General features: G+C 41.3%; 1 protein-coding gene across 1 annotated transcript in view; it reads left to right on the top strand.

Annotated features, from left to right (window-relative positions):
- MCCC2 (methylcrotonyl-CoA carboxylase subunit 2) overlaps positions 1–25,390 on the top strand; it is a 48,949-nt gene that overhangs the window by 19,620 nt on the left and 3,939 nt on the right. The window contains exons 7-16 of the mRNA XM_064140245.1: positions 5,373–5,486; positions 11,855–11,919; positions 12,250–12,349; positions 13,197–13,292; positions 16,791–16,863; positions 17,077–17,153; positions 20,301–20,367; positions 20,768–20,924; positions 21,580–21,694; positions 23,011–23,096. Coding sequence (XP_063996315.1) covers positions 5,373–5,486; positions 11,855–11,919; positions 12,250–12,349; positions 13,197–13,292; positions 16,791–16,863; positions 17,077–17,153; positions 20,301–20,367; positions 20,768–20,924; positions 21,580–21,694; positions 23,011–23,096 — 950 coding nt within the window. The remainder of the gene's footprint in view (positions 1–5,372; positions 5,487–11,854; positions 11,920–12,249; positions 12,350–13,196; positions 13,293–16,790; positions 16,864–17,076; positions 17,154–20,300; positions 20,368–20,767; positions 20,925–21,579; positions 21,695–23,010; positions 23,097–25,390) is intronic.

Genomic DNA, 25,390 nt, shown 5'->3' on the forward strand with positions numbered 1-25,390 from the left:
CACACAGTGATGTGCTGTATGATAAATCTGCCCTTACAATGAGGTTATTTTCTAGTGTATTAATGATGCATAAAATTAGCATAGTCACAGTTCACGCATTCAGAGGGGAGCTTGTGGAATGGGTGTTTCAGGAGTACATTTGGGTCAGTTTTCTGATGCAGCTGGTGTGCTAGAGGAGGTGCACTTCTGGATCTGTTAGTCATGAAGAATGTAGAACTGTCTGAGGATGTGATTGCTGATGGCTGCAGGGAAAGTAGGGGGGTGGTGTCTAACGTCTTGATGAAGGTGAGGAGGACAGGTAGATGGATGAAGAATGTGGACTTCAGGAGAGCAGTCTTGGACTTGTTAAGGTAGTTATCAGTAGGGACCTAAGAAAAGCCTCCAAGGAGAATGAAGTCTGTGGTCTTGAAGATAACCTCCTCCAAATAGAAGAATGCTTCAGGAAGGTAGACAGCCAGGTTATTCCTAAAGAGTAGCTGTCTAGTCAGTCAACTCCCAGCCTCTTCGTATGCGTAGCCCTCTCATATGCCTGCCTCATGATCCCTTTTGCAGGCGAAAGAATTCAGTATTACTTAGCTGCTCTTACAGAAAGTGTTCCGTGCCTTTGATGGTCTAATTTTATCTTCTGTAAGCCTTTCTCCAGGTCTGCTTCTATCCTTTTTGAGGTGGAGATAGATTTTTTTCAGCCAGACCGTACTACTCGGTATGTCAGCTAATGGTGGAGATAGATGCATATACCTATATACAGATACAATGATATATAGTACTTTCCTATTCTCTTCCTTTGCCAGTAGTTGGCAACATCGTGGAAGATTTTTTTTTCATTGCTGATTGGGGAACTTGTGTTTTCAATGAATTATGTTAGTTTCAAGAACCTACTCCTAGGTGTAGTTGTCAGTGCAGTGCCTATCACTTTTATATTCACTGAATGAAAGGTGGTGGAGGAAATTTTTCTCTTCCACATGAGAGGAGAAATAGTTTTACAACATTAGGCTTAGAAATAGGTGCTAGAACCTCAAGCAGAGTAAATGTTATCTAACTTGCTGTTTCATCTGAGTACTGTCATGGAAGAATTACACCATTGTGTTGTTTCAGCATAGTTGGCTCTTAAACTCCTCATTTATGTAAAGTGGAAATGGGACTTTTAATTTTCTTACTTCTTAACCAACATCTATCATTGAGAGGCATAGCTAGGCTGGAATCACTTTAATTTGTTCCCTGTGCTTGCTTGAATCTCCGGTCCAAAGGGAGGAGGTAGAAGCTAATACTTCACTGTGAAGAAGATGCACCAGTCAGATCAGTATCTTGCCTTTACGTGGCAGACACTGTCTTTTCATGATTTCTGGGGAAACAAATTTGTTATGCTAACAGCTTTCTGGCACATTTTGGAAGTAAGTCAGACTTTGAATCTTCAACCATCTTTCCTTCTACCAAAGAATCCTGAAATCCATTGCCTCTGCTGAAATACAAGACTGAAATTCCAACAGCACATGTAAATCTCTTCAGAAAGTCTAACATAGTTTAATTTTCCAAGTCTTTTCTTTCCAACAATAGGAGTGGAGCAATTGCAGTTATTAGATAGGTCTCCAGAGGAGCAGTGCTCTTAGAACAAAAATATTTGGGAAGAAAGACAATTTAAAGCTGACCTTCTTGAGGAGTTATTAGATTTTCCTCCAGTTTGTATGTGTGAATAAAATTGGTCCCAGGATTTTTGTTGAACAGCAGCTTGTCAGAGGAGACAGTCACAGAACTGTTCTGCTGCATTATCTTTTTAAGATAGGTTTTGGTTTTGCTAGGAAGTCCAATCATCTGGTCTGAGAGTAGTGATTTTTTAGATGCTAAGTCATAGACTCGGTTTGCAAAGCTGAAACCACTAATGTTAGGCAGGACCTTTCCAGAAATGCTTAGCCTTAAAGTCATGCTGGTGTTTTCCTGAGTACACTTGAACAACTTTGTGTTTTGAAGTTCCTCATCCAGATGAATTTGTTGTATCAAATTATGTTTTTGTTGTATTTAGTGTTGTGTTAAGAGTTGTGTTGTGCTCCTATGCAACAAAAACTAAGTGCACTTTGATTAAAACACATCTCTGTTTGGTGTGACACTGATGAAAGTTTAATTCTTTTGGTGTGTCACTGATGAAGTATGACACTGATGACAATTTATCTTTCTTAAAATATGTATGGAAAACTGAAGCACTTCCTTCTTTTAAAGGATGTACCATAGGTGTATTTTGTCTGGGAGATGTTTCTACCTTTCATTTAAAACAAAAAAAGTCACTCTTTAACATCTGTAAATCTGATATTGATTTTGTGCTAACAGACTGTGGTAGCTGAATCATCCTCCCTGACAGACAGAATAATTCACTGAGAAGTGGTGTTAGGAAATCATGCTGCCTTTTATGTCCATTCTGACATGGGAGTCTAAATTTTGTTAGTCTCCTACCTGCTGTTCTTTATTATGGCCTGCCTGAAGGTCTGTTTCACCAGCCCTTCACAATTTTGTCCTTAAAATGCTTGCTTTTATTGTCTGTTTGCTTGTCTTTGTTGTTATTTTGTTTTGTTTTGTTCTTTCTTTCTTTTTTTTGTTGGACATTTTTGGTTATTTGTTTGGCTGTTTGGGTTTGAGTTTGGGGTTGTTTGTTGTTGGTTTTTTTTTGTTTGTTTGTTTGGTGGTGTTTTTCTTCCACACAGTTTCTTGGGTTTGGCTTTGTTTGTGTTTTATTGTTGTAGTGGTGTTTTTTTGCCTATAATGCATTTAATTTCCCCCTCCACTTTCTCCTGTGACTAATTTATTATACTCCTACTACAGCTTTAAATTGCATTGATGTCTGTGTGGCTGTGAATCAGAACTCTGTAATTAGCTTCTCATTAGCCACTTCTCACACTCATGTGCTGCATGGATGCAATGAGGAGTTGCTCACCGGACATGAAATACTGTATATGCACTTAGATCTGCTGGTTTTTATTGAGCTTTTAAGTCATTTCCTATGCAGTAATTCAAAGGATGGAGTCAGGAAGTACCACATTAGTTGGGAGGTCGAGATTGTGCTATTTAACAGGTAGATTTGGTGTTTTTTTCCCATTTATGTATTGAGGAAAAGAAGAAGTTTAAATGCAGGCACCTTTTTCATCATGAGTACCATGAAATTGAGATAAGAAGAAAAAGCATTAATCTTGGGGGTGAAAAATAAATAAATGACCTTTTCTCCCAACTTTCTCCCATTTTTCAAGGCTTGTGTTACCTTTGTCTTTACCAGGAGGCATTTATCAAGTGCACAACAGAAATACTGCAGAGTAATCATGTGACTCAAGACCATGGAAGATACTGAAACCCATTTGAGGGAGCTGTTTGGTTTGGTGATAGATTGATGTGGTTCATCTGTTGCTGCTTTAGGTACGGGTAGTGTAGTTTGGAAGTTCTGTTCTTTAAAGACTGCTTTACAAATACTTTTGAAGTCAACACAAAGTAACACTCTTTTGTGTTGTTTCTCGTTGTGGGGTTTGATTTGGATTTTTGATGGCCTTTTTTTTTGGTGGTTGTGAAGGAAAATGTTAATTACACAGTTAAAACCAATTGGTGGCTGGTTGCCAATGGTGTTCTCCAGGGCTCAGTGCTGGAGCCAGTTCTGCTTCACATCTTTATCAGTGATTTGGAGGAGAGGATGAAAGTAGGTAATAGATTTGCAGGTGACTGCATTAGGCAGGAGTGTTGATCTTTTTGAGGATCTATATTGGAAACTCTACAGGCTGGATCAACAATATGAGACCAGTGGGGTGAGGTTCAACAAGGCCAAGTGCTAAGTCCTGCACTTAGGTCACAACAACCTCCTGAAATGCTCCAGGCTTGAGGCAGGGTGGATGGAAAGCTGCCCAACAGAGAAAGAGATGGGGGTGCTGGTTGACAGCCAGCTGAGAATGGGCCAATGTGTGACCAGGTGACTAAGAAGGCCACTAGCATCCTAGCTTGGATCAGCAATAGTGTGGCCAGCAGGCAGTGATTTTTTTCCTTCTCACTGTGGGCTGGATACTGGTGAGCTCACATCTCATATGCTCAGTTCAGTACTGTGCCCTTCACATTGAGATGCTGGATTCAGTATTGTGCCCTTCACATTGAGATGCTGGACATTAAGATGCTAGAGTGTGTTCAAAGAAGAGCAACAGAGAAGTGAATGGTTTAGAACACAAGTTGTATGAGGAGCAGCTGAGGGAACTGGGATTATTCATCCTGGAGAAAAGGAGGCTGAGGAGAGACTTCTGACCTCCTTCTGAAGGGAGGTTGGAGCACAGTGGGGTTCAGTCTCTTCTCCCAGGTGACAAGAGGAGATGGCCTCAAGTCCTGCTGGAGGAGGTTTAAGTTGGACACAAAGAACAATTTCTTCCCCAGAAGAATTGTGAGACTCTTCAACAGACTGCCAGGGTAGTGATGGAATCCCTGTCTCTGGCCAGATTTCAAAGCTAGTTAGCTGTAGTGCTGAGTGCCATAATTTAGTGGTGAGCTGGCAGTGCTGCACCAAGAGTTGGACCTGATGATCTTAAAGGTCTCTTCCAACCAAAACAATTCTCTGACAAGAAGCAAAGTTTATTAGTGGATCCACTGAAGAACTAAAGTAGCATACTGGTAGATGTGAGGAATTTTCCTCAAAGGATGTTAACACTGTTGAAATACCAATAAGCAACAACTGAAGCTCTAACAAGCATAAATGGCAGGAGCAACCTGTAGATGCCAACCTTTTACCATTCATCAAGTCAAAATAAATTTAATGCATGCACCTCTTCAAATGTTTCATGAACATAACTTGTGGTACTTCATGTATGAATTTTCATGCAGGATGCTATGAAGATAGCAGTTTTAGAAACTGGAGAAGAGAAGGCTGAGGGGCAGTTCTTAATGTCTATAAATACCTGAGGGATGGGTGTCAAGATGAAGGTGCCAGGCTCCGTTTGATGGTGCCCAGGACAAGGAACAATAGGTACAAGCTACAACATAGGAGGTTCCGCCTCAACATGAGAAGAAACTTCTCTATTGTGAGGGTGATAAAGCACTGGAGCAGGCTGCCCAGAGATGTTGTGGAGTCTCCTCTGGGGGCTCCTCTGCTTGGATGTGTTCCTGTGTGACCTGCTCTAGGTGATGCTGCTTTGGCATCAGGGTTGGACCTAGATGGTCTCTGGAAGTCTCTTCCAACCCCTAACATTCTGTGATCATGTGAAAAGCTGAAACATAAATAAAACATTTCCTCTGTCAGGCAAAAACAATCCTGCATTGCTGTCCCAAAACCTGTGTTAAAATCATTTTAATAGGTTACCGTGCCAGGTTCATTTGCTGTTTGTAGGAGTTGGACAATCCATTAACTTGTGGTTTTGTTTTCCCAATAGATAGCAGTAGTGATGGGGTCCTGTACGGCAGGAGGAGCGTATGTACCTGCAATGGCTGATGAAAGCATTATTGTTGGCAAACAGGGAACAATATTCTTGGGAGGACCACCACTGGTAAGCACAAGAAGTTTTGGTATCATAGTCTCCTCAACACTTATGCTGCAATTGTACAGCTTAAACTATTGAGACCTTTCTTGATGAGATATTTCCAATTATTTTGCAGGTTAGTTTGCATTTTTTCAAGTTTATCTGAATGTTTTTAGTGGTGCCCAGTTATATGGCAAGGAGTAGCAGGCACAAACTGAAACATAAGAAGTTCCATCTAAACATGAGGAGGAGCTTCTTCAATTTAAGAGTGACAGAGCACTCAGGCTGCTCAGAGAGGTGGTGGAGTCTCCATCTCTGGAGACGTTCAAAACCCACCTGGATGTGTTCCTGTGGTGTCCTTCTTGAGGTGAACCTGCTTTGACAGGGGTTGGACTTCATCTCCAGAGGTTACTTCCAACCTCTACCATTCTGTAATTCTAAATTAAATCTCTTCTGCTTGTTAGAGCTTAATATATAAATCAGGCTTTGTTGAGGTACTTTTTATGATACTGCTTTTAGATTACTCTGCACATCTTACATTATAAAAATGCTTTCTATGTTCAGTTATGGCAGTCACCAGGTTTGCCTTGAGTTTAAACCGAAAATTGCAAGCATGTATATGGTATCTTGGAGTGCAGATCAGGAGGACTTCAGAAGGAGGACTAATCTGCTATATTTTTTGTCAGTTTACAGACAGAGAAGATGCACTTATGATTGAGTGTTTTTCATAATTTCCTTACTTTCTTAGAAATAAAATTGTCTCTGAGGAAATTGTCCTGAAGAACTCTTGTGAATTAAAACTGGCTTTATCGTGAGGGTCAGAGTGAAATCTGTGACTCTACAAAATATTGAAGCATGAAACAGCTTTAAAAGTGCAGTAGATTGGCTCCAGCAGGGACGGGATTACTTGAGAGAGGGGTTTATATTTCTTGGAAGTGGAGGTACCAGTGCAGGCTCAGTTTTATACTGACACAAGCTGCAGCCTTGGCTAACAAAGATTGTTTTGTTTAACACAAGCTTTGCTAGGAGAAAGGAATTATCAGTAGTGAGTATTTTCTTATTTCTAGAGCTAGCAAGTAGGGCAGCACCTAACACAACTGTTCTAGTCTCAAGGAAGTCTGAGTGGATAAGCTTACTCTTTTGAATTTTGTCACACTGAACAAACTGGTCTGAGGAGTCGCTGTCCCTGGGGCTGTTCAAGGCAAGATTGGACGTGGCACTTGATGCCGTGGTCTAGCCTTGAGCTCTGTGGTAAAGGGTTGAACTTGATGATCTGTGAGGTCTCTTCCAATCCTAATAATACTCTGATACTGTGATACTGTGCGGCAGCAGTTTGGCTCTGTTTTGGTTTTCATCCTTTTGCAACTTTTAGGCATTATTTCTGTGACAGAGGTTGTTCAGTCTGGAGAAGAGAAGGCTTTGGGAAGGCTTTACAGCAGCCTTCCAGTGTTGAAAAGAGGCTACAGCATAGATGGAGAAGGACTTTAACAAAGGTATGTTGTGGCAGTATGAGGGATGGTGGCTTCAGGATGGAAGAAGTTGGATTTGGATTAAGTGTTAGGAAGAAATGATTCCCCTTGGAGGTGATGTGACACTTGAGCTGGTTGCCCAGACAAGTCGTGGACACTCTGTCACCGAAAATGTGCAAAGGCAGGTTGGATGGGAGCCATGAGCAACCCGGTCTGGTAGGAACTGTCTCTGTGTTACAGTTTTAAGACTGGTGTCTTAATTGTAATTTGTAAATAAATTTGGAGGATCCAAGGCATGTATGTCCCTAAAGGAGCTGAATGGAATGTAAGAGATACATTTATCCCATTTCCCTGTTGGGAGCTCCAAGTGTTCCTTCTCTATTGCTTGCTCGCTCACTTGCTTGTTTTTCCCACCATCTCTCCCTCTGCACCAATCATTGTTTGGGTTACTGGTAAGGAGAGATAATACTGTAGCAGCCAGGGCTTTGTCCAGGGGGGTGCCTGGGCTTTTATCTAGTTATATATATGTGTTTGTATATATTTATTACCTTTTTAATTTAGCCTACTTTTTGTAAATAATAATTTCATTTAACTTCCAAATTCAGAGTATTGTGGTAGTGTACCTTTAAGGGGTAAATCCTAAACACTTAAGTGCTGTAAACCCACCACTTCCTGCCCATGGCAGGGGCTTGGAACTAAAAGATCTTTCATGTCTTTTCCAACCCAAACCCTCTTTATGTTTCTATGACAAATTAAAACACAAATCAATATCTCTCAAAAGTTCTTCCTCTTGAGCAGACCTAAATGGAGAGAAAGCACATTGTAACAGTTAGTGAAGAAAACTGCTCCACTCAGTTCCTGTAGTAATGGAGGAAGAGGAGTCTGCTGCAAGCTTCATAACACTTAAAACATTGGCAAAAAGTAGCAGGTCCCATAAACTGTGGGAAGACAACCACTGACAGATGATTTCCTTGACCAGAGGCATACTTGTGTTCATTTTCTTAACAGCACAAAGAGCTTACCTGTAATGATGTCATTTAGTGTTATTGCATAGCACTGCTCCCATTCTCACAGTATCTTTTTTTGCATCTTCCCTTCTTTTAACTTCAGAGTGTTTTATTCCCCATTGTGTCATCTTGATGCTAGAAGTGGATTTAGCATCTTACACCTTCCAAAGTTCAGTTTGCAGGTAGATACTGAATTCTTGAGTAGCTTTGGAAAAAAAAAAAGAAAGAAAAAGAAAAAAAATATGCAGACATCTTTTTTTTTTTTGACTGGTGAATATGCTAATTACTATTCCAGAACATCTTAAATAAATTCAGAATGCAACTGGCATATGGAAAGCAGTGAGGGGACACAGACACACAAGGATACTTTGTTGTCTAACACAAAACAATGCATTTAGCTTGAAATATATTAGTATTTCACTGAAGGCTCTCCAGGTTGACAAGAAGAACAAAGTAATCAGCAAAAGCAGATGAAGTAATTAATAGCAACACTGTCATTTAATGCCAATTCATTTACAGCTCATTAGAGTTTAGAATTCTGTAATTTCTTTGTCTGTCTGAGTTTCTTTGGTAGTAATTGTTTCAGATGTCTTAACCAGGTCTCTGTTCCTTATTATCTTGCTTTCAGTCTCTTTCAGCTTGATGCTTATTGGTAAACAAAGACAAGTTGTCCCTCAGAATTAACCAATTTTCTGTTGATTTATCACTGTGATTTAAATATTAGGAGGTTTTGGTGAAAAGTGGCTTAAATATGAATGAAGGTATTAGTTGAGAATAGTATTAGTTGTGTGAGTAACACCTGAGTGATTCATGCATCTCTTTATTGAAATGCGGAAATTGGTGTGATGAAAGAAATTAACTTCTACATCAGACTACTGTTATGTGACAAATAACTGCTCTGGTTGCAGGAACACATGAGCTCTCTTAGGTACAAACCCTTCCTAGGACCAGTACAGCTCTTTAGCTCAGAGCCACTGGCATATAAAGCGGCAGTACCAGCCCCTGGGGGTGTGCTCAGGTTCAGAGTAAGTTTCTACAGAAACTCAGCAGGTAATTCTGAAAGATCTGAGCAAACTCGACTCTCCTGGCATGACATTTCCCTAGGCAAGGACATTGTGAGTGATTCTCCTTGTGGCTATGTTAGGGCTGGAAAAGTACATCAGACCTTGGGATATGCCTTGGGTGCACTAGGTGGTGTGTCCTGGAGAGCATAAAGCCAGTTTCTTTCACACTCCAGCATTAAGCAGATTGTACAAAATAAGGTAGCTAATACCTAGTACTAACCAGGAAGCTAGCAAAATGGGAACCTGGCCTCTTCTGTGAAGATGGTCATCATTAACATAACAAGGGAATTCAGGTCATGTATGTGGCACAGGAGGTCTTTGCCTGGACAGGTGGCTGGAAAATAGTGTCCTGAGTTAGGTCTTAAAGGGAAGACTTGGCTAGGCAAGCTACAGACTGCAAGACCGGTGTGAAGTTAAAAAAGGTGAAAACTTCAGCACATGCAGAAGAAGGTTTCACAGCTATCCTACAGTTTAATTTGTTCTTTCTCGGTGTGCAGATGTAATGATCCCTGTCTTCCTGTGTGTAGATCCAACTTCAGTATCACTGTATGTCAGATTTTTTGTTTGGTAGAGCTTTTCGTATTCTCACTGAAAATATTTTACTTGCCTTTCTCTTAGCTGCAAAATTACTTCAGACTCCCTTAGAAACTTCCGTTCCATGTTGTAGCAGATATTGTGGCCATTACTGTGTATGCTCTGCTTCCCAAAATGTGTTTCTCTTATGAAGAAAATTGGATTGGCTTTTATAGCTCAACTGTCTCAAACAAAACACCCTAAGGAAGCAAAATAAATTCCCTGGAGATACTTGGAATGTGTATGCTAAAAAAATCAAGACTGCAGTGCAGAGACTTGGATAGTCTTGGAATGTGCATGCTAAAAAAATCAAGTGACTTGCAGGTACAGTCCAAAGCCTAAAGTGCAGGTTTACTTGGCCTTGGAGTAATGACTTTGTGAACAGGTGGAAGTCAGTAGTACTAAGAGAACTGTCACAGGATGACCATGAGCCAGCAATGTGTTCTTGTGTCCCAGGAAGTCCAGAGCTTGAGTGGGTACAGCAACAGACTACAAAGATGATGAGGAGACTAGTACATCTCTCTTTCAGAGAAAGTCTGAGGGACTTGGGGCATTTTAGCCTGGAGAAGACTGAATGGGGATCTTACCAATGCTTGTAAATACTTAGAGGATGGGTGTCTGGAGGATGGGGACAGTCTTTTTTCAGTGGTGCCCAGTGACAGAACAAGGGATAATGGGCACAACCTTGAACATAAGAAGCTCCATCTAAGCATGCAGTGGAACTTCTTTAAGGATGATGGAGCAGGCTGCCCAGAGAGGTAGTGGAGTCTCCGTCTCTGGAGTCATTCAGAGCTCTCCTGGATGCCATCCAGTGCAACCTCTTCTGGTAGGGGGGTTGGACTCAATGATCTCCAGAGGTCCCTTTCAACTCCTGTGATTCTGTGACTTCTGCACTCCCCCATACTGGGGAACTGTCTTCCTCAACAGATAGATAAAGTACTGACTGGGTGAATGGGCAGTGAGGTGGTATGTTAGCTGGCTGATCTTCTGAGCTCAAGCCGGAGGTCAGTCAAGAGAGGTGTGCCCCTAAGGTCAGTACTGGGACCAATACTGTTCAGCATTTTCACTGATGACCTAGGCAGTGATACAAAATTCACTATCAGCAAATTTGCAGATGGTAGGAACCTGTGAGAAATGGTTGATAGAGGAGATGATTGTCCTGCCTTTCAGAGGGTCCTCAACAGGCTGGGGAAAGGGGCCGAACAGAATCTTTTGAAGTTAAAAATAGAAGACAAATGCTTCTTGGAAGGAATAATCCTGGACACCAGAACAGACTGTGGATCAGTCATTTGGGAAATGCTTGGCAGAAAAGGCACTGCAGGTCCTAGTGGACATGAGGTTAAAGTGAACCAACAGTGTGCTCTTGCAGCACATGCTGGGTGTGCATTAGGAAGACTGTTCCCAGCAAGTCAGGCTTGGTCTTCCTTCCATCTACTCCGTCCTGGTAAGACACATTTAAGGTACTAGATTCAGCTCTGGGCTCTCCAGACCAAGAAAGACACTGCCATACTCAAGTGAGGCAGTGAGGGGCTGTGATGATGAGGAAGGGACTGGAGCATCTGTGGTAGGATGAGAGGCTGAGAGAGCTGGGACTTTTCAGCTTGGTAGAGAGGTGGCTCAGGGGGAATATATCTATGTACATGGATGCCTTGCTATGAGAGAGAAAAGACAGAGTCAGGCTTCTAATTCTGCCTAGTGACTGGTCAGGAGGCTACAGGGTGCAAACTGAAACCCAGTAAAATCTATGTAAATAAAAGAAAACACTTCTACTGCAAGGATGGTTATGCTGAATCCAGACAGAATGTGAAGGTACTAAAAAGTCAGCTATACATGGTCATGGGCAACTTTCTCTGGTTGACCTTGCTTTGAGCAGAAGAGTTTGTGTAGAAGTTGAGGAGTGCTGTCTCAGCTGAGATGTTGTTTGCTTAGAAGAATGCAGGAAAATATTGAAAATTGTTTGAGATTCTGAAGTGCTAAAAATCTTCATATTAAAATGGTTCGTAAACCTAAAGATGTGTTCACACTCATAATGGACACAGCAATAAACACAATTGTAAGTGGAGAATCTCAATGAAAACTGTTAGAATAAAGAGTCAGGGAAATGAAGTAATTCTGGCACATTCCTGTGTCATATTTTAAATCCTCTGAGGGAGAGTAAGTGAGGAAATCTTATTAATGAAGAAGTGTTTTGCAAAGGTCTCTTTTATTGCCATAATTAAGTCAGTATAAATACTAATGCAAGACAGCTGTCAACCCCAAAGCTCATTTTCCTTTTCTTGTAGGTTAAAGCAGCAACGGGTGAAGAGGTATCAGCAGAGGATCTTGGAGGGGCAGATCTTCACTGCAGGTTTAAAGAGTTATTTTCTTAGAGTTAATTTCTTTTATTGGCTGTTTTACCTTTTTTTCTTTCTTCTTTTTTTTCTTTGCCTCCCTACCTCTTCCCCCCTACCCCCCCTTGTTTCTCTTCCCACCCTGGTTTCTTCCCTTCCTGGTTTCTTCCCCAAATGTCAAGGTTTTATTTTGAGAGTCATTTATGACAAAACATAGTTGTATTGTAGCACCTGTATTTTAAATGTAAATATAAACATAAAACTTCAAAAGTCTTAGAAGCCTTCAAAACCTCCAATTTTAATTGAGTTTTTTAAGTCTTCCCGTTGCTGTTGTCCTCTAAATACAGAAAATCTGGCGTAACAGACCATTATGCTTTGGATGACAACCATGCCCTTCATCTAGCAAGGAAAGTCGTGAGAAGTTTAAACATCCAGAAGAAAGTAGATGTGAGTGCACAAAACCTGAAAACATTGCACTGCTTAGCATGAGAAGGCTTCTTCTCTTCTTCTAATGGATGCAACACATTTTTTGACTCTGACTTCAGACACTTTGAAGCTATGGTTCTTGTCCCTAAATGTGGTTTCTAAGGTTTCAGTTCTGCTGAAGTATTCCTAGTCACTGAGAGTACATACAGAAGTGAAGCAACTAGAGTAGTGCTTCACAATCACAGAATTATGCCTGAAGGTTAATTCAGTCAGTTTAAATTTTAGCCCACCTGTGGACTTAAATTAGATCCTTGGTAAAGCATCTTTTTTTAATAAGCATCTCTCTGATTTTTGATGAAAAGTATAAATCTGAGGGCATAAAACTAAGTTGTGTCGTTGTGTAGTATCGATTTAAAAATCTCTTAAAACTAGAAAACAGGATGGAGAGCATCCGGGGAGGAATTGCCTTAACTTATTTTGGCATGAGAGGGGGGTGTTGAAGATTAAAGCTCAGCAGCTGAAGGAAGGCAAGTTGCTGTAGTCGGTTGCATGGACAAAAGTCTTCAGTATTGTCTCAGGCTGCTACCAGCCTTAAAAAGCAGAGTTAAAGTAAGCAAAACAGGGGGCATGCCTAGTTTTTAGTAACATGGAAGAAGGTATGGGGAGGAGTAGAAACAGAGGTACAGTAAAAAAGTGTTACCAATGTTCAGTTGCAAAGTGAGGACCAGCTACCACAGGTTTTTTGATGTGGCTGATGAAGAGTGTGCTTGAAGCAGGTGATAAATTAATTGTTCTTTGATCTTCGATAAGTTATAATGTGGACTAATAACTCCTCTTCTGTGTGCATGGCTTTGTTTCCTTGCTAAAGGTGTCTATAGAACCGTCAGAAGAGCCTTTATTTCCTGCTGATGAAATATATGGAATAGTTGGTGACCAGCTTAAAAGAAACTTTGATGTCAAAGAGGTATGAATATACATGCAAGATCATGCATGCCCATACAGGAGTGCACTCAGCTTTCATGCAGGAAAGCACTATGTCATCATAGTTTGTTTACAGATTTGGAGTGTATAGTAACTATTTTAGAGTCATAGAATGGTTTGAGTTGGAAGGGACCTGCACAGGTTATCCAGTCCAATCCCCTCTGCAGTCAATAGGAACATCCTGAACTAGATCAGGTTGCTCAGAGCCCTGTGAAACCTTGCCTTGAATATCCCCAGGGATGGGATCCCAAGGCACCCTAGGCAATCCATTGCAGTGTTCCACCACCCTCATGGTGCAGAACTAGTTCCTAACATCCAGTCTAAATCTGCTCTAGTTTAATGTCATTGTCCCTGGTCCTGTCATTGCAGGCCTTTGGAAACAGTCTCTCTCCACCCTTCTTGTAGGCTGCCTTCAGGCTGCTATTAGGACTCCCTGTAGCCTTCTCCAGACTGAACAACCCCAGCTCCCTCAGCCTGTCCTCATAGCAGAAGTGCTCCAGCCCCCTGATCATTTTCATGGCCCTCCTCTGGACCCACCTCATTAGGTCCATGCCCTTCCTGTATTGAGGACTCCAGAGCTGCACTCATTAAAAATAGTCCAGCCTATCAATTTCAGTGGCAGTGACACGTTGGAAGTGTCAATATTTCTGGTTACACTTTCTGTGTAGATCCCACATTGATTGATAGCATTCTGAAAAAGCTGCCAGAAATCAGGCAGCTTTGTGCTGGCAAAGTGTTCTATAGACCTGCCAAGTGATGTGGCAGCTTTGTTTTTCTGTCAGTCCTGTGAAAGCAAAGATCAAATACTTAAAAAAAATACAGGTTATATGCACCCTAAACAATTCAGTGCTTTCTCAACCATACATCACAGAATCATGGAATCACAGAATAGTGTGGATTACAAGGGACCTGAAAGATCATCTAGTTTGAACCCTCCTGCCATGGGCAGGAGCACCTCCTACTACACCAGGTTGCTGAAGGCCCTATCCAAACTGCCTTTGAACACTTCTAGGATTGCAGCCTCCACAACTTCTCTGGGCAACCTGTTCCAGTGTCTCACCATCTTCATAGGAAAGAACTTCTTCCTAATGTCTACTCTAAATCCAGCTTCTTCCATTTTGATGCCATTACCCTCTGTCCTGTCAATCCATACCTTTGTTTGAGTCCATCTCCAGCTCTCCTGTACCCCCTTCAAATACTGGATGTCTGCAGTAAAGTCTCTCCCATATAGAGGCTGTTGTACTCTTCTGTAGTTCTAGTGTAATTATTTACCTCATTGCCTTCGTCCCAGACCACATCTTCCCTCATATTTTGCATAGATCCTGTGTTCAGAGCCTTTTTCACCACCAACTAAGCTGTGATTTGTCACAAATCACTGGCATTTGCTTTGTGTTAAAGCAGAAAAAAAGATGAACACCTCTGTTGGGTCTCACACTACTCTGTCAAAAGTTAGAGAAACTTGGATTTGTGTTCTTTTAAACATTCACTGAATATTTTATGGCAAGTACCTGTTGCTAGAATATAAATTGTCACCTTTGCATCTCGGGGAAACCTCAGGACAGGTCTTCTGTATTTTCTATGCCACAAAATTAAGCAAAGCTGGAAATAAACTTACCTCTAAGAAAGTGACTCCTGAATTTATGTATTTTTCTCTTCCATAAATGGAGTCTATTGGTTAATATAACTGGAGGTAGTAGATTTTGTTTGAAATTTAACTAATCAAGAAAACTTTCTTCCTGTATAACAGAATCAGAGAAATGATTGTCCTCCATCAGCACTAGTGTGGCCACATCTTGAGTACAGTGTTCAGTCTGGGGGCCCTTACTACAAGAATACATTAGAGGCTGGAGCAGGTCCAGAGGAGGGCAGTGAAGGTGATGAGGGGCCTAGTGAGCAAGTCTTGTGAGGAGTGGCTGAGGGAACTGGAATTGTTTAGTATGGAGAAAAATAAGAAGCTGAGGGGGGCACCTTATGGCTCTGAAAGGAGGTTGTAGTGAGATGGAGACTGGTCTATTCTCTGTAGTAACAAGTGATAGAATGAGACAAAATGGCCTCAAGTTGCACCAGGGGAGGTTTACGTTGGACATTACAAGAAACTTCTTGACTGAAAGGGTTCTCAAAACACTGGAACAGGCTTCTGTAAGAGGAAAGAGTGCCTTTGATCAGAAGTTACAACAGGCCAATAGTTGCCAGGTTACCAAAGATAAGAACAGGGTCTGCGAGCTTTCAAGAAGTGATAAATCTAAAGAAGAGTCTGCAAGTACCAGCCCTGTAATCAGAGGCCAGAATGTGGTGTTGGCTAAACAGTATATGGAACCAGCACTGACCTTGAAAGAAACTCTGCCGAGGACAACCAGCTGCAGAGGGAGCTGAAGGATGATGAAGGCTCCCCTCACTAGGGGGTCATGCAACCACCGAAGCCAACAATGTGCATGGGCAGTAGAGAAAATCATTACATAACAAATTGTGAAATGAGGGAGGAGCTTGGTTCTCCTTGGTTCAGCCTTCTGCAGTATGCTGGACACATGTCACAGAATTTTGAACACACATAAACCAAGAGCATAGGTAGGTGAGCTGGAGCAGCTCCAGTCTTAGCACCATGGTGGTGTGGTTCCCAGGGGGGACATCTGCCTTTCGAGACAGCTGCTGACCAGCTCTGCTATCTGCACATCTCAGAAGCTTTGCTGGCCAGTGGGATAGGCTAAGTATAGCCTGCCCTTCGACCAATAGAGCTACTTGGGGTTGTCATCTCTTACTCAGCACTGTAGTCTCAACGCCTATGGCTGTAGCACGTGACCCATAAGTAGTGTGGTTTCCAGTATACCCTTCTTGTTATGGTTCTAGTGTTTAAGCTATAATAAAGTATTGAAACTACCTGGACTAGAGTACCCATGTGTGAGAGTGTTCCCTGGCCCCAAAGAACTCACTGGAACAGCTGCTCAGGGAGTCAGTTGCATCCTCTCTCCTAGAGGTGGTTTTAGTGTTTAAGCTATAATAAAGTATTGAAACTACCTGGACTAGGGTACCTATGTGTGAGAGTGTTCCCTGGCCCCAAAGAACTCATTGGAACAGCTTCTCAGGGAGGTGGTTGCATCCTCTTTCCTAGAGGTGTTTAAGAGACACAGACTTAGTGCTCAAAGACATGGTTTAGCACCATACACAGGTGTTAGATGGTGGTTAGACTTGAGGAACTTAGTGGTCTTTTCCAGCCTAAATGATTCTGTGATCCTGTAATTTAAACCATTTGGTCAGAATCTGCTAAAAAATGAAATTCCACTTTTAGTAAACACAGATAATTGACACTTCAAGAAGTAAATGGGTTTTGCCTGCCATCCAGGCCATTTATGTGGCAGGCTGGTTGATGCTCTCTTAAGCTGAGAGCATTTATTTTAAGCTACATATTAGAAAGCTCTTCCTTTCTAAACAAATGAAAAACTCTGCAGGATTAGGAATTTCGTCTTCTCTTTCCTTTTTTTTTCAGGTCATTGCTAGAATTGTAGATGGAAGTAAATTTGATGAATTCAAAGCCATGTATGGGGACAGCTTAATTACAGGTATTTAAAAATATTATTGTTCTGTGCATGCCCCCACTGTCCTTGTGGTTGGAATCATTCTGAGTGGCTCACCCATTATTTTTTTAGTCATGCTTTTTCTTTAAAAGAATAGGAGTGTGCAATACCAAGAGAAGGTTTTACTTTCATATGCTGTGGTAAAAGAAATAAATGTGAAAATTTACTGGGTTGGTTTTTTTTTTATTTCTCCTTCAGGATTTGCAAGAATATTTGGTTACCCAGCAGGAATTATTGGAAATAATGGAGTTCTTTTCTCAGAGTCAGCAAAAAAGGTAAAGAGAGTATTAGTTTCTTTGCCACTGATAAAAACAGAAGTTATGGTGAAGAACAAGGTCCTGCAGTTGGATTGAGGCAATCCCAAGCACAAATACAGGCTGGGCAGTGCCTGGCTGGAGAGCAGCCCTGAGGAGAGGCACTTGTGGATGCTGGTGGACGAGAAGCTCAGCATAAGCCAGCAGTGTGCACTTGCAGCCCAGAAAGCCAACCAGATCCTAGGCTGCATCAGGAGAAGTGTGGCCAGCAGGGCGAGGGAGGTGATTCTCCCCCTCTGCTCTGGTGAGACCACACCTGGAGTACTGCATCTAGCTCTGGAGCCCCATTACAAGAGGGATGTGGAGATGCTGGATTATGTCCAGAGAAGGGCCACAAGGATCATCAGAGGGCTGGAGCAGCTCTGCTATGAGGACAGACTGAAAGAGTTGTGGCTTTTCAGGCTGGAGAAGAGGAGGCTCCGAGGTGACCTTCTTGTGGCCTTCCAGTACCTGAAGGGGGCCTCCAAAAAAGCTGGGGAGGGACTTTTTAGGCTATGAGGGATTGACAGGACTAGGGGGAATGGTGCAAAGCTGGAAGCAAGTTCAGCCTGGAGGTGAGAAGGAAGTTGTTGAGCATAAGAGTGGTGAGACCCTGGAATGGGTTGCCCAGGGAGGTGGTTGAGGCCCCATCCCTGGAGGTGTTTAAGGCCAGGCTGGATGAGGCTCTGGCCAACCTGGTCTAGGGTAGAGTGTCCCTGTCCATGGCAGGAGGGGTTGGAACTAGGTGATCCTTGTGGTCCCTTCCAACTCTGACTGATTCTGATCACAGGATTTTGGACAGCTTCCTCTTGAAATGAGGAGCTTTTTTCAGATAGTGAAAGTGGACTGGGTCCATCTTTTTCACGTAAACATGACACAGCTTAATAAGATGTAAACCTAATTGGCTGTATTGTAGAAATGGTGTTGCATGGATTTTTCTGACAGAAAGCAGAGTGGTCAGCTGGAACTTGGGGTTAGAAAAACATCACTTTAATTTGTGTTACTGCAACGCTATTGAAATAGTATGTCCTGAAACCTAACAGCTATTACAGGTCCACACTGATTGCATAAAACACCACACTGCTGATAATTCCTAACCTCTAATCTGTGCAGCACCACTGTAAGTCACATCACTGTTCTGGTAATAACTGCAAAATGTCAAACCTGGGCTGCAGCATTCAGTTTGTTGGTTTACCAGAGATTTAATTTTCATACTTTGCTGCAGCAGCTCCTGGGCTTAGACTAATGAGTGTAAACATCTGGAGTCTCATAAAATCAATGAACTAAAAAACCCATGTGGTGAATTAAAAAGCACCTTTGGTGGGGTATTGTGGTTGCGTTACAGTTAACAGTGCTTTACAGACTAGGCTTGGGGAACTGGTGGTGGTAAAGAGCTTCTGGGTATGATAGAGTGGTTACTTACCTTGTTCTATGTTGTTTGTTTTAGTTCTTTGTTTTACCAAGAAACTACTTCCGGATTTCGGTGCTTTTATAATATCACTTATATATGGTAGTCTTGTTCTAGCAGGCTGCTCAAACTAATGGTGGGGAAATCAGTATTGAAAACCTATAGGGAAAGAAAAGGAAGCATTGATGAGAGATTTGGAGGAAAGAAGGAATTTTACTTGATTTATTGCTGTAATAAAATGGTGCGCAAAATTGAGTTTTATGTGCTGAAGGGATACTTTCAGCTTGGAGCACTGCAGTAAGTGACATTGTTTTCAGCTGGCATTTGTTCAAATACAGATCTTTCCAATTTGAAAATAACTCTTTTCACTATTTCTTTTACTTCCTGTGTTTTTTTCTGACAGTTCAGTGCTGTAGCTTTTTCTCTACCAGTGAAACAAAGTGAATGTAAGGAATCCTCCCCTGCTGTCTTTTGCTGGCAATATCAAATACCACGAGAGTCAAATTTCACTTAACTTCATTTTTAGAGGGGCCTTTGTCAGCTGCACTGCTGATTTAAACATCATAGTCTAACAGTATTCTTTTGTTTGTTATTTTTTTCTTTTCCACATGATTGTCATTATGCTTTTGAAGTACTTGTTAGAAAAAGCTAGATAGAGACTCTGCTTTCTGATTTTTCTCTCTTTTTTTCTTCTTTTTGTTCATAAATTCACAGGGTTTGTATTCTGGGGTTAGAGGGTTTTTTTCAATTGCTGTGTCACATTCCTTTTTACCATCAGTGTGTAAACACCTGAGGAATGTCATTGATTTAGGTAGTTTCTAGTTCTATCTTTGCTTGGAAAATACTGATTTTTGTATAAAATGGAGAGAAAGCATCTGCCCTGAGAAAAAGGAAAGAGTGTGACAGCAATTGGCAGGGCCCCGAGCAAGTAGAGGGTGTGGAGCCTTTCCACACGTTAGATATTTTCTTTTGTCCAGGAAGCAGAAAGTTTTTTTTTTCTGACTGGCTGTCTTCGTTTCCATGGCATAGTCTGACACAGCTCCAGGTCAGCTGCCATACTGTGAAGCTGTCTGTGATTTAACTACATCCAGAGTCACAGGATCACCAAGGCTGGAAAAGACCTCCAATGTCATTGAATCCAAATGTAAAGCCAGAACAGTCACCACTAAACCACGTCCCTCAGCACCACAGCTACTCAGCTTTGAAATGCTTTCAGGGATAGAGACTGCACCACTGCCCTGGTCAGTCTGTTCCAGAGATTAACCACTCTTTCAGTGAAGGAATTTTTCCTAATATCCAACCTAAACCTCCCCTGGCTGTTTCCTCTCATTCTGTTGTTTGTTCCATGTGAGAAGTGAGCAACCCCCACCTGGCTGCAGCTCCTTCAGTTGCTTCTTGTAACACTTGTGCTCTAGGCCCTTCACCAGCTTCATTGCTCTTTCTGGGATGTGAAACTGAGGGTTTCTGTATCAAGAATAATGCTTTTAAATGATATTATTTCTGTTTCACCCTTGGACTGCTAACATTTTTGGCCTCTTCTTACTTCTGCTGGAGAGAATGCATTGTTTGCAGTTGGCTTTGATGAAGCACTTCATGATGCAAATACTTCCACTGACTTCAGTGGAAGAAGACTTGTCACAGACATCAGCGTGCTGCAGTGACAGCTTCACCTATCCAACTTTTAATTGCCTTTTTTTTTCTTTCTCCTTTACTCTCCACAGGGTGCACATTTTATCCAGTTGTGTTGCCAGCGGAATATTCCCATTGTGTTTTTGCAGAATATTACAGGTGAATAAACTCAGTGTTTTGAGTTTTCATTATCACAGTATCACAGTATCATCAGGGCTGGAAGAGACCTCACAGATCATCAAGTCCAACCCTTTACCACAGAGCTCAAGGCTAGACCATGGCACCAAGTGCCACGTCCAACCTTGCCTTGAACAGCCCAAGGGTAGGGTGACAATTATGTTGTAGGCTTTGCTGCTGAGGCTGTGACATTCAGACAGTGTCTTGTGTGCTTTGTTGTACTTGTTTGTCCAGCCTGTTCTGAAATCAGCCTGTTAGCAGCTGGAGAAGGCATTGCCTTGTGATTTGCTCTTTCTGCATGTGTTGCAAAGCACGTGTGTGACATGCAGGTCAGTAAGCTAATGTGAAGTTAGTGAGCCTTTCTTCTCTTGTGGCTCTTTAGGTTTCATGGTTGGTAGAGAATATGAAGCTGGAGGAATAGCAAAAGATGGTGCTAAGATGGTTACTGCTGTAGCTTGTGCCAGTGTACCCAAAATAACAGTAATTATTGGTGGTTCTTACGGAGCTGGAAACTATGGCATGTGTGGAAGAGCATATAGGTAAGTGTTGCTTAAAGCAATGACAGGAGAGGAAACTAATTTAAGGGAACGTGGCCTTGAATAACCATTCTGTAACAGTACCTGACATATAGCTGTGCTTTGCTGCTGTGCTTTTCTTCCAGTTTAATTATTGGAGAAAAGAAACTCTATGGTCCTAAACAGTCTTTAGGCAGGATAGATGAGTCCTTTATGCTGCATTTAGAGGAAGAACACTTGTGTGTTCTTGTGAAAAAAAACTCACTTTAATGAGCATGGCTTTTGTGAGTAATGTTTGCTGAACCCATAAAGATTTATTTCTTTTGACACTTTGGACATGACTCACATAAATATGTATTTTCATTTTTCAAGATCTCTGGTACAGTTGAAGTTGTTGGTGGTCTTTTTAAGGAGAAGAATTCCTGGAGGAAGATGTAAAAACTCAAGGAAAAAAATTAAATACATTTTTAATGCATTTGAATATGAGAAATTAGAAGAATTTTCAAGCTTTCAAATGTAGTGCTGCAGGCATTGAAGGGCATTAATTTGCATTCTCTCAAAACCATTGCGTTGTAGAATTGTTGTGCATAAAAATGAATTTTTAGATGATTGAGAATTAATTCTTTACTAGGAAATAAGGCAATGTCTTATTTTAACATTTAATATGTATTTTTCTCAGTCCAAGATTTCTTTACATGTGGCCAAATGCTCGCATATCAGTGATGGGAGGGGAACAAGCTGCAACTGTTCTGGCTACAATAGCTAAGGACCAAAAAGCAAGGGAAGGAAAGAAGGTACATTTCCTTTCTCCCCCTCCCTCCCCCCCCCACCTTTTATTTGCAATGATGTCATTGTCATTTATTCTTTCACTGGCATTGTTCACTTTATGAGTTGAGAAAGGATGTTAGAGAGTGAGACACCAATGAAACTGTCATTCATCAAAGGCCAGGTAGTGCACTGACAAACGTGAAGCATTTGTAAAACGTTTTTGTTTACATGCAAATGTGAAGAGGGTTCACAGTGTTTCTTGTCTTTGCTAATAAGGATTGAATGTATCTTATATCTGCTTCTTCATTATTATTATAGTTGTTATTATAACCAGATTACTAGCTCTGCCCAAGATGAGCAGCCAGGGTTGCTCCCTGGCTGGGGAGTGAGAGGAGGAGTATGTGAGGACAAAGTGTCTTGCCAGTTATTTTTGAAGCAGATAGTTTTATAGGAAGCTGATCTTCAAATTACGCAGTGGCTGAGAATTATGAAACTCATAACAGCAGAAGTCTGTAGAGATTTGGGGAAGCTTTGAGTCATTTCAACGTTTTAATTGAAAATTAGTGATACTTTGTTTAATAACTTTCTCTGTAGACTCTCCTCTGCTGTGTATTTTAAATTATGTGGTTTATGTTTATACTGATGCCGTGGTCCCACAAGAAGTAATTTTGTTTTAGTGTCTTAAAATTGCTTCTATTTATCATGAATAGTTATTCAAAATAATGAAACACCATGTGCATGTTATCCCAACAGTTATTTTTTCTACACTTCCCTTGGGCTTCGTGTGAGTAGAATGTATTCACCCTCATCTCTCTCTGTCTTGGTTTCCCAAATCCCTAAGATGGACAGGATGATACCCAGAATGAAGTTTGAGAAATGTAATTGTAGTTAATGCCAACAAAACTGTTCAGAAACTGGATTCTTTTTTTTCTGAACTGCAGTGATGTCCACTGTAAAACACTGAGAAGCCCAGTGTTGAAATAGTGCAGACTTGTTTTATTAAAAAAACCTTGCCAAGGGCAACTCAGAATGAGGTTTATTCAGTACAGCAGCTCCAGTTGTTTTTCAGATGCTAATCTCCAGTTATTCTCATACCCAGTTATGTATGTTTTTCACTCTCCTTTGCCACCCTTCTAGTTTTGAAAAGTGGTATTTTAATTTCACAGTCAAATAGGCTGAAATGATAGTTGAATGTAAAAAAGGGGGAAAAGCTTCAGAGGGAGATCATGTAAGCAGTTTTTGGGGGTTTGATGCTGCATGTGAGCTCTGCTGTCATTGTGGAAGAAAATATTAAAGAATATCTTATCTGTGCTTCTTTATTTGTTTTTCTTTTTTTCCCCAGTTATCTGAGGCAGATGAAGCAGCTTTGAAGGAGCCAATCATTAGGAGGTTTGAGGAGGAAGGAAACCCTTATTATTCCAGTGCAAGGTAACACATAAGTGATTTCCAAAACTTAGTTGTAGTGACAGTAATGTAACGGTAACATTATGAAGAACAGCAGAACACAGCAGCCTGAAGAAAGATTGTGTTTGATGCAGCACAGCAAGCCTGAAATCAGTGTTTTGTCTGTCTCGTCTCTTTGGTAGCCTGTAGGGTTTCAGAAGAAGGCATACACTTGCAGGAATTCTTCTACTGGTTCTTCAGTGCTAGCATGGAATTTACATTCTGTTTAGTTTATTCTGGATACAGTCTCTATCATTCTCCCCAGTGTAATACCTGCTTATTGAACAGTGTAGTAAGTGGCTGCATCTGTGTGAGAAAGAACTCAATCAGAGTTCTGCAAGAGGAAATGGCCAGTTGTAAAGGAGAACTTTCAGGAAGAGTTGGGGCCGTTTGCAAATCCTGGGTTGTGATCTTGGTGTAGGTGACTGTACTGGACTTGGGTAGGGAATTAGCAGATGGGTGCAGCATATTCATCTTTGTTGAGAAGTCTTCTGCAGTGTTGTGTGCTAACAGAGCACTAGCAAATGCACAGGAACTAGTTAGGCTAATGAATCTTGGTGGCATCGTGGAGCATCTCTGGAAATTAGCCTGGAGGCCTGCTTGACCACTGCTTCTTGCTCCTCATTGGTTTCATCCTCTCTCTGCTCACCCTCCTGCACGTTTTTCTGCTTGTGGTATCCAAAAGCTAATCCCCCGCAGGCTGTCAGCTGCTAATGATACTACATAGAGTAGCATAATAACAGGGCTTTACTGTGCCTCTGAGGCTTCTCATTTTGCAGAAACAGTATTGGTCTCATACAGATGTGGAGTCTGCTGTATGTGTGGTTTTGTGTAGCTGATTTAGGTTTATTGATGTTTTTTCTTGCCTGCACGGTGGGAAGTCTGGAAATAAGCGACAGAGAATCAGTCACTAGGGTATGATAAATTTTGATGTGGGCATCATGGGCAGAAATTATGTGAGCAGGTGGGTGCAAGATACTCTGTCAGTGTCACAGAGATGTCAATAAAAGGAGCTTGGAGACTTTTTTATTTAACTTTATCCCTGCTTAATCTGATGTATGACAGATTTGACAGAGCAGAAACACCAGCAGCTTAGCATCGGCATGCTCCTTTAGGAGTTGTTCACCACAACCTAAAGGAAGAGATAAAACTAATGGTAGCTTTTACTTTGTTCTTTTTTGGGACGGTGGAAAGAACTGAACTGAAATAATGATACTTGGGGGATCCATATTCATTTCAATGTTTAATCACAGAAGTGCCTTCATTAAACTGAAGCTCCTGCCATTTAGCCCTGGCTGGTGCTGTGACAGAATAAGCACCCTCAGTAGGATACATAGCACAGGTTTTGTAGTGTCATCTAGGCAGGTCATGGTTTTAGTCTTGTCCCTGTCTGGTTTCTGCTTCTGTCTGCGTAGATACTGTTGCAGAAAGTCATAGATACTCTCAGTTTTGGAGGGTTTTATACATGTGTGCAGCCCCCACTGTTACTAAGCTACAATTTATTGGGTTTTCTTACACAAAACCAATGAGGATGCCTTTGTGTAATTCTAAATTGATACTGATGTGGACGTCCAGTGGCAGGCTGGGTTTGATTTAAAAAACAAACCCAAACAACTTTCAAATAGATATAAATTTTCATAGAGGCTTTTTTTTCCCCTGTCAGCTGTTTAAAAAAAAATGTGCTTTTAAAAATACTTCTTTAGAGATGAACCCTAGTACCTGTGTCACAAAACCTTGTGCCCTGAGGCAGAGAGGAAAAATTAAAAACCATATTGTCATCTTTTATAACTGGGTTTTAAGGAGAAGAATTTCCCACTGATGCAATAACATCCAAAAAATTAGTCCAGCTGCCTACATTTAAAATGAATCCCTCCTAGGAAGGAGAAGATGAATGGTTTGGTTTTTTTAAAGTAATTTTCTTTTTGTTTTTTACGTTTTCTTTGTCTTTCACATGTTCACATACATTCCAGTGAACCCATGGCAGACCCATGTCATACTCATGACAGAAAATACCCATGACAGAAAGTAACTGGATTTATTTAGCATTCATTATATTCAGTATAAGTTCAGTATTGGCAAAATTGAGTTGCTAACATGCAAGTAAGTAGTTTCACATATAAGTATGAGTTTAGAATTTTTTAAGCCTTGTGATTGTTAGACCTGAAATCCAAGTATTTAACACCAGCTTTGTGTTGCTGAGCAACTTTAACAATTTTTTTCCAGAACACCTGGTGGTTTTGGTGTAGCTGGGTTGCAGGTCCAAAGGGCACCTCAGTAAA

Source organism: Pogoniulus pusillus, chromosome Z, assembly GCF_015220805.1.
Source record: "Pogoniulus pusillus isolate bPogPus1 chromosome Z, bPogPus1.pri, whole genome shotgun sequence".
NCBI classification, from domain to species: Eukaryota; Metazoa; Chordata; class Aves; order Piciformes; family Lybiidae; genus Pogoniulus; species Pogoniulus pusillus.